Source organism: Orycteropus afer, unplaced genomic scaffold (assembly GCF_000298275.1).
Source record: "Orycteropus afer afer isolate SDZICR_OR568_19922 unplaced genomic scaffold, OryAfe1.0 scaffold00407, whole genome shotgun sequence".
Classification (NCBI taxonomy): domain Eukaryota; kingdom Metazoa; phylum Chordata; class Mammalia; order Tubulidentata; family Orycteropodidae; genus Orycteropus; species Orycteropus afer.
The window spans coordinates 902,066-914,162 of record NW_006921994.1 but is presented as its reverse complement, the minus strand read 5'-3'; the positions used below and the strand labels follow the sequence as shown (position 1 = coordinate 914,162).

At 48.2% G+C, this 12,097-nt stretch overlaps 1 protein-coding gene across 1 annotated transcript in view; it reads left to right on the top strand.

Moving 5' to 3' along the window:
- Positions 1–12,097, top strand: part of ARID1B (AT-rich interaction domain 1B) — a 168,789-nt gene that overhangs the window by 116,572 nt on the left and 40,120 nt on the right. Inside the window, exon 6 of the mRNA XM_042782680.1 lies at positions 6,610–6,755. Within this exon, the coding sequence (XP_042638614.1) occupies positions 6,610–6,755 (146 nt within the window). The remainder of the gene's footprint in view (positions 1–6,609; positions 6,756–12,097) is intronic.

Below are 12,097 nucleotides of genomic sequence, written 5' to 3'. Positions count from 1 at the left end.
TCCGCTGAAGGTACCATTACCCAGTGATGGCACATCCGCTGAAGGTACCACCATCCTGTGACTGCACGTCCGCTGAAGGTACCATTACCCAGTGACGGCACGTCCACTGAAGGTACCACCGTCCTGTGACGGCACGTCCTCTGAAGGTACCACTACCCAGTGACGACACGTCCGCTGAAGGTACCACCGTCCTGTGACGGCACGTCCGCTGAAGGTACCACTGTCCTGTGACGGCACGTCCGCTAGGTACCACCGTCCTGTGACGGCACGTCCGCTGAAGGTACCACCGTCCTGTGACGGCACATCCGCTGAAGGTACCACCATCCTGTGACGGCACATCTGCTGAAGGTCCCGTTCTGGCCAGGCTGCCCAGCTGCTCTTTCCTGGCACTGTGGAGAACCACACTCCCATTCACCTATTTGTAAAGGACGAAACAAAAACAGTTTAAATGTATTAGTTAGTGAAGGGTTTGGGAGTATTCATTTCTAGCTGCAAATTGACTGTTCACCATTCCTCTGCCTTGGCTGTTGGAGCTATACACATTTAAGCTTTCTTTTGCTGACAAGGTTGCCTTAGAAGGAGATCTCGTTCACCGGCCAGGGAAGATCTAAGAGAAGAGGCTGGCTGGCCCTCTTCCCATGAGGTCAGAAAGGACATTCTTGCTTAGGGAGAAAAGATTAATTAAATGACCCAAGTGCTCTGCTTTCCAGACTTACATACCCAACTGCCTGGGGGACATGGCCTCTTGGATGTCTCAGAGACAACATGTCAAACTCAACGCGTCTAAAACTAGACTCACAAACTCCTCTGGTGTTTTCTGTTCCCATCATGGCCCCATCCTCTGTCCTCTTATGTAACCAGGCCCTTAGGAGACATCTGAGCACTGCCTGCCTTCTGTGTGTAATCTCTCCTCATCATCAAGTCCACTGACCTCCAGCATGCCACTCAGCTCGCGCTTCTTCCCACCCCCTTGTTCCAGGGCTCACCATCTTACCTCATAAAACATGTGCCTTATTAAGCCGTTCCCACTGCTTACAGACACTTCATCTCTTCCTGTTTCTCTTTGAATAAAGACAGAACCTTCTAGAACCCTAAGTCTTGCACAGTGTGACCCTAACCTCCCTCTCCAGCCCCCTTTCTCGCAGTATCCACCTTGTTTCCACCAGCGCCCATTCCCCTAGGTGCCACAAGGCCTTTGTTGATTGCTGTCTGTCTGTCCTCTCCCTTCACCTGACTTATTCTCACGTCACCCCATAGAGGGAATCCATGCCATGCTCTGGGACTTGCCCTGACCCCCTGGACCATGGCATCTCCCCTTGTCACGTGCTGTCACTGCCCAGTACCTCTCCTTCATGCCATGCAGCAAGGCCGCTATTCTGCACGCACCTATCTGGTTCCTTGATGTTTGCTTGTTTATTTATTGTTGCCCTACTCTGTGCTCTTTCCTATCCTCCCCTCTCCCATATCTCAGGCTATCATAAATCACCCATCTTGGACAAATGACCATGACCATCACCTGAATGGACGGTGTGCTTTTTTCTAGAATGTTCCATAAGTAGCTTGTGTTTTTGTTTTTGTTACAGCATGTGGCTGTGGATTTTTACATGATCTGCCTTTTCAAATCGGTCGCCCTTCCATTTGTTCTCTGTCTTTGGTTTAATCACACAGACGCCACTTTACCTTCCTGGGGCGGACTCCTAGCCAGAGCTCTGGCCACTGTGACCCTAACGTTACTCTGCCACGAGGCTTGCTCATAGAGTCGTTGCCCCAGCACAGTGATGGATTGGTCACACTCAAGATGGGCGAAGGCGAGGGCAGCTTTGTGCTCTGTTTTGGTTTTGTTGTTTCAGGGGAGGGATCGTGTTTTCTCTTCTTTCAATATTAGATCTCAAGGACCTAGACTAAACTTCCCCCCTCGGTTCTGCTGTGGAAGCAATTGCTCAGCATTGCTGGGCATTCACACATATGAAAGCAGCTTCTGTTACAGGGCATTCATGTTGGGCACTCCGTGGGATATTTATACACAACTTGAGTACCAACAGAATGAAGTGACACATTCACACACAAACTCTGCTGGAGCCTGGGCTTCTCAGGGTTTTGAGTCCTGGTTCTGAAAACTGTCGGGTATAAGTGACAAACTGGCCCAATTCCAGCGTCAGCCTGGTCTCTCTTGTCAGGAAGCAGCCTTCTCTGGCTCAGTCACTCAGACTGCATGTAAGCGACCGTCCACATAGAGAGCTAGATGCTATTTGGCCATCATGCCTCGTTTCCCAGGAAGCATTGCCAACAAGTTCATTGTTGAACATTGCTCAGGAGTGGTGTTTGCAGGGGACGTGATGAGAATCTTCTGACTGGCCCTTTCTCCATGTGTCTGTGCCACTGGGACTTCGTCAAGGGGCTTCACTCGTCCCAAGCATTGCTTCTGTCTGTCCTCACCCTTCTCCAGAGACCTGTGTATGAAGCCCATCCATTCTCACGATATGGTACCTCACGCTAGCCTGTCTGTCACTGTTGAGTGAAAATGGTCCCGACGGCTCAAACAGTAAGGCCTGACTGTTCTTCATTAAGGGAGCTCGGGCCAGCACCACATACAGACTTTATTTTAAAATATGCTGTGGTTGACTGAATTGGATAAGATATTCAGAAACTAGTGGGTATTCAAGAGGAGCTGACTGTTTGAACCGCTAAATTCGAACGGTCGTGGAAAGCCCGGGTCCCCTTTCTGCTTTCGCCCTGGATCACTGGAAACTGTGACTTTAAAATTGGTCTTCTGTTCATTCCTTCCTTTCACCCAACGCCAGCCCTGTACTGGCCGGTGAGTGTGTACTGTGTGTGAGATCCCCTCAGTGAGCAAGACAGGAATCTGCAGAATGTTGTTGACGTGTGTGCGTGTACGCTGAGAAGCAGGCAAGAGGAGTCCCTCGGGGAACTGCATCGTACCCCCTGCTCCTGAGATCTTCTTGTTAGAATGACCTGGTTTTAAACACAGCCAGTCCCAGCTGAGATAGTTTCATATAAAAAGAAAAGTTCTTCTGCTGTTCTTAGGTCAGCATGGTTAAATGACAAACCACGTCACACTGGGACACGTGACAGAGGAACTGCTGCCGTGCTGTGGACGCGGTGGAGTCAGTGTCCTGGGGCCTGCGACACAGCCGACTTTGTCCCCTCATGGTGTGCGGTTCACTGGCCACCTCGGTGGTGTGTTGGCAGAACAACAAAACGCCTTCCTCAGACGCCCATCATACTTCTCCCAGGAAGCCAGTGGGCCTCCATTGCCTCAGCCATTGTGGAACCAGGACAGACAGCGGCCATTTGTAGTCAAAACCACCTTAGCCTGTCAGCCCGTTGGGGTGATAGCCAGGGACTCACAGAGCCAAGGTCGCGGTGGAACACTACCTTTCCCAGGCAGTGAACGTTGCAGTAGCGTATACATTTAGAAGGTTTCCTTCATCAGTGTGTATCTCTGCCTGTTTGTGTTTCGTTGTTGTTTTCTTTTTGAAAAAAGAAAATGCCCAGTGATTTATGTCTTTGCTTTCCTGACCCCATTAGAACATTCCAGAAAGGGACTTAGCGGTCTGTGAGCGCTGCATGTGAGAAGGCACGTCTGCAAAGGGGCTTGGCCCTTCGCTTTCAGCGGTGGTGGTTTGCGGCCCAACAGATAGGCTGCCTTTCCTTGTGCGCCTCAGAGGTCCTGTTGCATCGTCAGGACGGTGACAAGCCCTGGAGTGCTGGGTCAGCCAGCGAGCTGGCTGTCTCAGGTTCCTTCCAGAAGGCAAGTCGTCGGTCTCCAGAATGCAGCATGGTGCACTGAAAGCCCGTTGCTGCTGTCGCTGCTGTCAAGCCCGTCTTGCTCACTCAGAATGACCGCTGGTCTTGGCTGCAGTTTGCAAGAAGCAATCCCTAGGGTTTCTTCTGTGATGATGGTAAGGTGGGCGGGTCTATTCCCAGTTAGACAGGTGGCTGTGTTCGTGGCTGCCTGGCTCCTGTATTCCCAGCAGGACTTAGGTCCCTTCCTGCTGCTTCCCTCTTTGCATCTCCAGGAGGCCGGCAGCGAGCAGGGGAAAGCTGCTTCCTGGAGACAGACAGCAGGACGCATGGCTAGCGGCACAGTTGAGAACGGAACACGGGTCTCCTGACCCCTGGCTTTTCACCTGGACTTTAAACTGTAGGTGTGTTTTCACTGAGGGCCGTGGCACGGTGGGCCCTTTCAGTCTTGCGTCATTAAGGTGTCGTCATGGTAAGGACGTTTTCGTGAACCTCTACAGTGCACACCTTCATCCGCTTCGGTGACTGAAGAAGGGCAGTGCTGGTGGGAGGAAACTGATGAAAGTTGATGGGCCTTTGGGGTTCTCTCGTTTCATCGTCTGCCCGCTGGGTTTTCTGTCCTAGTTCTCTTTGCACCTTAGTTATGAACAGGGTGCCTGAGTTTCATGGACATGTTAGTTACTCTTCATCCCAGACTCAGTTTAGCGGGAGACTGTCATGGTGGCCCTCCTTCCGGTCACCATTTTACAATGAGGAGGGTGTTCTGTGTTCATTGTTTAACAGATCTCTTCCAGTCCCTGTCATGTGCAGGGCACTCACAGAGACAGCAGGCCTGAGGAGGTACAGGCCCTCCTCTCAGGAGGCTGACAGACCTCCAGAGTCAGGGTGTACACACGTGTCATCTCAGCGTACAGAAGACGGGGCCGTGCAGGGCACAGGTGGCACAGAGCTGGTTTCGAGAAGGCAGAACTGATGCCAAGCAGGGCAAGGGGGCCTCTAAACTGGATCTAGAAGAGCGGGAGGAGGCTGGCTGTGAGTTCCAGTCGGTAACGGGAGCAGGCTTCCAGAAAACACAGCCTGTGCCGACACTAAGGCTGTTCTCCACACGATTTATCTGCTCACAATATGAGAGCGGCTCCAACACATGCCACTTGCTTTCTGTTGAAACAGTTCCATAAATACGAAATGGTTGGGTGGATGGCAGCACCTCAGAAGGCAAGCTAAGGTGTTCACGTCCATCCCAGCGTTGCCCACGAGGATGCTAGGACTCTGACCGTATAGGAATATGTTTGTAGCTCTCAGGCACTTTTCCAAGAGTTGATGACTGAGAGGTTAAGCAGAAGCCCTTGGAGGACTTGGCTTCACTCTTGGGGACCTGCAGTGGGTGCTGCCACCCCCCTGTTGCTCAAGGAGGACTCTGGGTGAGCCGGGACTTGAAGGCTGAGGGCACACACGTCTCCCAGAGCTGTCCTCCTCCCAGAGCAATGGTCTGTGTTTGAACTTTTCTACAGGCCAGGAATTTAATTCCACTGAAATCACTACACAAAACGAAAAGTATTTTGTTGCGTTTTTGTTTTTTAATGATTAATCTTTAAAATAATCTTTAATTTTTGTTGTTGTTATTGTTGTTACTATGCATGAAGAGCCAGTAGTAATAGTTTAACAGTGGGAGAGAGGGTTGTAATAATAATTAATTTGTAACAGATAAGCCCAATAGCTGTGGATTTTTACCTCATTAGTTTAACTCCTAAGATAAAAACATTATTATCCAAAACTTTGAAAAGTTTTCTAAAGGTATGGGATTTACATAAGAAAAGCTTGACTAAGCGGTGGAATCTTTGAAAGTTTTTGCCTCGTTGTCATCTTTCTTTTGGCTTTGTAATTTTCCCTGGGAGAATTCAACTACTGTGCAGAGTGAATCGCTTTGCCCTCCCCAGTCTCCTTACAGAGGTTAGAGAAATGACATTGTCTGACAGTTGTCTCCTTCAGATCAAAGAGGAGTAGCCTCTCCTCTTTGCAAGAGTGGGGGGGGGGGGGACACGTGTCTTTCACAAAGCACAGGCCAAATCTACCTTAGTACCCAGACGTGACTGTATGAGGTGAGCCTGTGTCCTTAGGATGGGATGGGGGCAGCGGGGGAGGGACGTCCTGTAGTGCATTAGGGACACTGGCAGCTCATCTAAGCTACCCTCCTCCTGTAGAGAAAATCCCTACCTAAAACAAATGGATTCGGACATCTGCGACGTCGTTTTAAAATAGGGAAATAGGCTATATTTTTTACAGTACCTAATTTTTCAAAGTTAAATAATAAGCGTTCATGGAAGGTTTGGAAATACTTTGATATTTATCAGATCAGAAAATTTAGATGAAAGCAAAAAAATTTTTAATGGCCTTCCTGGTCTCTGTACCTTTTGTGTTTCATTTCTTGACTTTTGTTTTCTGACACAAGAGACTAAGAAGTGTTAACAGTCAGGTCTTAGTACACGTGAGAAAATGAACTCGGCTTGCTTTGTGATTTCTGTTCTTATTTCACGTGCCCCCTTTCCTCTGTCCCTCTCTGTAAATAACTTGGGACACTTGGTTTGAAAAGACACTTGTAATTGACTGTGGAACGTGCTGTATCTGGAATTGTTAAACAACATATTAAATAACTCCTTAGCTAGAGAGTTCAGCCTCTCTCCAGGAAACAAATTCTTCTCAGCAAACATGCTAAGGCGACATCCGCCCCTTGCCCCTTGCCCCTTGCCCCTTGCATAAGTGAACGTCCACAGTGGTGGCGGGGACCCTGCTGCTGGTCTGTGGGCACGGTCAGTATATGTGGGCCTGTGCTTTGTCTCTCCACAGGCAGGGCAGCTTTCCCGGCATGAATCAGAGTGGACTGATGGCTTCCAGCTCTCCCTACAGCCAGCCAATGAACAACAGCTCGGGACTGCTGAACACCCAAGCCCCGCCCTACAGCATGGCGCCCAACATGGTGAACAGTTCCACAGGTAACCTGTGCTTGCCAAGACTGGCCTCTCTTCCCCATCTCCTTGTAGGTGCCCCCCAGTGAGTGTGCAGCTCAAGGAACCGGACCGTCGGGCCAGAGAGAAAAAGACCACGTTTCTGCTTCTAGTGTACTGGCACAACCTATTTAACCATTTTAAGTCCTGATGCTGACATTAGCTCTTATGGAACTTATTTTGATTTTTTTCTATATTTCTGTTATGTAGACATATTATAAGTATCAATGGAGATGATTTGCTCAGTGTACACACATCTTTGGGCATTATTAGGAATATTGAAAGATCCCAAGACAAAATCTATACCAGTCCGTTTTTACACTGGTGGAGAAAAATGTTTAAAATTCATAGTTCAGAGGAAATAATTGAAGGGCAGTGGAAGAGGAATGTCTCAAGCTAGGTTCTGTAGAGGAGCAAAATCCATGGCACATACATACATAAACCTATAAAGAGAGCTTGTGTCAAGTAAATGGCTCACGCAGTTGTGGAGGCTGGGGCATCTGGGGGTCAGGCAGCAGGCTGGAGTCTTCTCACTCAGCATGCAGGAACCCCAGACCTGCAGGTCGGGAGACAGAATGCTGGCTCATGTCCCAAGAACCAGAGGTCAGAGGATGACAAGATGAATGCAGGATCGAGAGATGGCACAAGCTTTGCCAGAAGATCCATGTATACTGGATGCAGGCCACACCCCCAAGGGAACTCCCCTTCCAACTGATTGGCTGCTTACATCAGGTCACAAAGTGGAAGGTGATAACATAATGTCTGCCAAACCACGGAGAATCACGGCCAAGTTGGCACAACACTCAGCATCTCGGGGTTTGAAATACCTGTTTTAATTTAGGGAAAGACCTTAAATATATACATGGAAGTAGTTACTTCAGAAGTGTTATTTGCAGATTATCAATACTAAAAAGTTACAATGGATTTTTTTTAGATGAACTGTTTTAAATTTTTTGTTATGTTGACTTTTTTCAACCTGCTTTATAATCCCAAAATAATTCCTACAAGTTCCCATCTGTTTAGTGTGTGGTAAGAGTACTCTGTCCATTTCTGGGAAAGATCAGGAATGTCTAAAACAATGCAGATAATCTTAGGGCCACCTCCTCAAGTTCCCGAACCACCTGAAGACAGCGAGCACTGCTTTTTAAGTGACAAGACGCTGTGTGTTTCAGTTCCCTGTTATGTGATGTCAGACATGAGAATGTTGTTGTTGTTAGGTGCCATCGAGTTGACTCTGACTCACAGTGACCCTGTGTACAGCAGAACAGAGCACTGCCTGGTCCTGTGCCAGCCTCACAATCCTTGCTGTCCCTGAGCCCATTGTTGCACCCCTGTGTCAGTCCATCTCATTGAGGGTCTTCCCCTTTTTTGCTGCCCCTCTACTTTGCCAAGCATGGTATCCTTCTCCAGGGAATGGTCCCTTCTGACAACATGACCAAAGTAGGTGAGACAAAGTCTGGCCATTCTCCCCTCCAAGCAGCATTCCAGCTGCACTTCTTCCAGGACAGATTTGTTTGTTCTTCTGGCAGTCCATGGTACTTTCAGTGTTCTTCACCAACATCACAAGTCAAAGGCATCAGTTCTCCTTTGGTCTTCCTTATTCATTGTCCAGCTTTCACATGCGTATGAGGTGATTGAAAATACCCGTGGCTTGGGTCTGGTGCACCTTAGTCTTCAAAGAGACTTTGCTCTTCAGCACTTTAAAAAGGTCTTTTGCAGCAGATTTACCCAGTGCTATACGATGTCTGATTTCCTGAGTGCTGCTTCCATGGGTGTTGACATTAGAAGTGGATACCTTTTTGCATAGGAGTCTCTTCAGTAGTGAGTACTGAGCTTTGCTTAGCCAGTCAAGTGCCCTACGGGGCTTTGTGATGTGTTAGAAAAACACTGTGACATTAGAGGTTTGGTTCTCTCATGTTACTGTTTTCCATTTCCAAACCTGCTTCTGCTTTTCTGGCCTGCCCCAGTGATGCCTTTTCCTCATCAGCCTGAGGACAGACAATGAGATGTCTGGCTTGCATGGGGCTTTGAAATGGTTCTGCCCTATTCAGTCATGGCTGACAAAGCGAAACAGCAACAAACCCAAATTTGTAAAATCTGGGTATACCAGAACGATAACCAGTATGGGGAAAACCTACAGGTTGACACCCTGCTAGAAAATTGATCTCCCTCTTAGAAAACAAAGGCAGCATGTGCATCGCATAGCTACTGGATCTCTTGACCAGCAGTGTTGGAAGCAATGGTGTCCTGCTCAAAGATGGTAGCCAACTGGGCTGCTTTGAGTATGTGTCACTCTCCACAGTCCTGGCAATAATCCAGTCTCCCACATCAGGCTCGACATCATGGCTCATTATACCTTTTCCAAGTCTCCCATCCCAACCTTTCAACCCATAATTTTCCCTGTTCCAGTTACTGTTCCAGTAGCCCACATTCTACAAATTCAGGTCTGCCCCAGTTTTGTTGCATTGGCCATGACTAAACCAATTAGAACCAGTTTGAGCCTGGGTTTATGCCCATCCCACTGAGCTTCAGGGGTCCAATCTAGTAGTGGCATTCCCTGACTACTTCCTTTTAGAGGTTTGTGAAAGAGAAAAAATAGGAACTACCGATGGCAGTAGAGGTTTGTAAGTAAGAGCTCTGCCTGATGTTAAACAGGTGGCCACTCACCCCAGGAGATAGATGTTTTGCGTTTGAGGTGAAAAGTGAGAAGCTCTTCAATGGTCTGTGAGCTGGAAGCTTCCCCTTCCCCTCACCATGCTGTCCCAGGTGGTAGCATGTGTGGGTGGAAATAACATTATCTCAGAGCCTCGAAGCTACACAATACATTTTCACCTACTATTAGTGGCACTCGTTTTCCACCTTTTCCGTCAGACCCAGAGCTGCAAAAATAACCAACAACAAACAGATGGCACCGTGCCCTGCCTAGGAAGATTTATGTGTTCCTAAGGAGTAACCAGCTTAATGGATATTCATAGAAAGGTTTTTTGTTTGTTTGTTCAGATAATCCAGGTATTCGTTACTGTGTACAGAGGAAATCTGTTCTGTGAAAGACCATTTATCCCTGTGGTCTTTTATAGGGAATAGTTGTATGTATATATGTATATGTGTGTATATATATAGTTTTTTTTTTTTTGCATTGTGCATTTTTAAATACTGAAGTTTTCATAATTTAAATGTTTATCAGGTTTTCCTCTACACACTTACACGATTTTATTCTGGCTTGATTGGGTCAAATGCTACCTGATAGAAAGCAGTCCTCTGAGGCAGCTGACAGTAGTGACATTGCAGTGTTCACCGTTCCATCCTATCGAGAGGTCCATGTGGGGCCTGCCTTAGGTGTGTCAGCCGTCTCTGAAGGAAACAGGATGGCTAAGGAACCCAGCATGGTGCTGTGACCTACCTCCTGCTGGTGGGGCTGGTCTGGAGGCATCCCCATGACTTCACTAGATGTGCCAGAAAGGGTTTGCATCTCTACCCCACAGTCTGCTTGGGCTGGGCCCTTAGAGGTAAATTAACAGTGATCCCAACAAAGCATATTCGCATCAGAGTGCGCTTGGGAAGAAAGTGCAGGTGACACGGTGCCAGCAGGGTGCTCTGGGAGCCTCTTTGAACAGCAGCCAGGTAACTGGCGTCCCAACATTCTCGTCACCAAGTTCCACAGTTGTGTTGTAGGCAGCATACAGGGCCCAAGAAACCTCCCTGTGTAGTAACAAACAGTTACAGGCTTCAGTGAGCAAGTGGTTATTTAAATGGTGTCACTGAGTGTGACAACCGTTTCTTCATGTAAAATGCCAGGAGGTGGGGGATGGTAGCAGTGGGGACATTTTTCCCCCCTCTCAAGAAGTTTCTGTTGTTACTTTTCAAACTATTTGGGTGGAAAGGTTAGAATCATTTAATACTGTGGGCAAAATTACAGTTGTTCGATACTCCCTTACACAATACTTGTGTTGTTAATTGGATTTTATTCATTGACATATGGTTTTATAATACTCAATTGGCGTATACTCATTGGCGTGTAAATCATCATCTTAAAATAGACTTCTCGATTCCAAAAGTTACACCCTGACCATTCGTGGTTCTCCGTGGGCCTCAGCGTAGGGCACTCTGTAATGTGGGCTCTTGCCACCATCCCACCCACAGAATAAATGAAGAACCACGTGCTGCGGTGGCCATGCCGCCTTCCCGACAGGCCAGTGCTGATGCTGTACCAGGCCTTCCTGCTGCGCGGCACTGTTCAATCCAGATGCCTAGCGTCCCGTCACTGTCCCGCCAATACAGGGTAGCCCAGCTCCCCTAGCCTTTACAAAGAGAAAAGTCCCAGTCACGCCCCCACAGTAGCTACGCGTCCCCCACTGTTCTCAGCCACCAAGAGCCACCAGCCACTTGAATGTTTGTGAAGACACCGGTTCCCAGGCTTCTGGCAGCATTTCTGAGCACACGTCACAGCATCTGTGCATCTGATAAACTCCTTGGGTAACTCTTAGAGATGCTTCCTTGAGTTTGAGACCCAGTGGTGAATAGAATTTTTGCACAGTAGTCTCCAGGCAGAACTGCTGTGACCTTTGTTTATCAGAGAACTTGCTGTAATTTAGAAGTTGTTTTAAAAAAATGGATTTAGAAAACTTTGGTGAAATTAGAAGTTGAGAGACGGACAGGCTTTTTCTGCCTCGCACTCTGAGGTCTTTTGCTAAGGATGTCCGTGGTGCCTGATTCAAGTTTATGAAGGTGGTTGTGTTTTTCATCTGTGTGTTTGCTTTAAATGGATGGTTTTAGGTCAGTTGCTGGCCCCTGCGCACACGCACACACACACACATGCCAAAAAAAAAGAGTTGATGGAATATGAAAACTCCCTTCAGCTGTGAAAGTGTGTCCTGAGGTCATGCCAGAGGACTCTAACAGCCCCAGTCTGCCCGTCAGTGGGCCTGTTCTGGAAGCATCAGTCTGGCTAGAAGGAGTTTCGGGAGCTCACCTTGGCACAGCGCTGCATAGCGAGCACCCTGTTGGATTCGGATGGCACTTGTGGGGGAGGCCACTGTTGGAAATGACGGGTGATGGGCTGTCTCAGGGCTGGGCAGGCTCGGTAGCGTGGAGTAGGGCAAGGGCTCTGTCAGGGCCTGGCTGCTCGGGAGAGAAGAGGCTCTCCTCAGAGCTTCACTCACAGCCTTGTAAGCATCATGCTCATGGGGATTTAGATACTGGTCACCTGTCAGAATAGCCATTGACATCTACAGATGTGCACCCAGACGGGCCCTTATGAGTTGTCACAAACAAGGAGTGAGATACCCTTCGGAGTGCGGTATGTTTCATTACCTCCCATGAAAGAAAAGAAC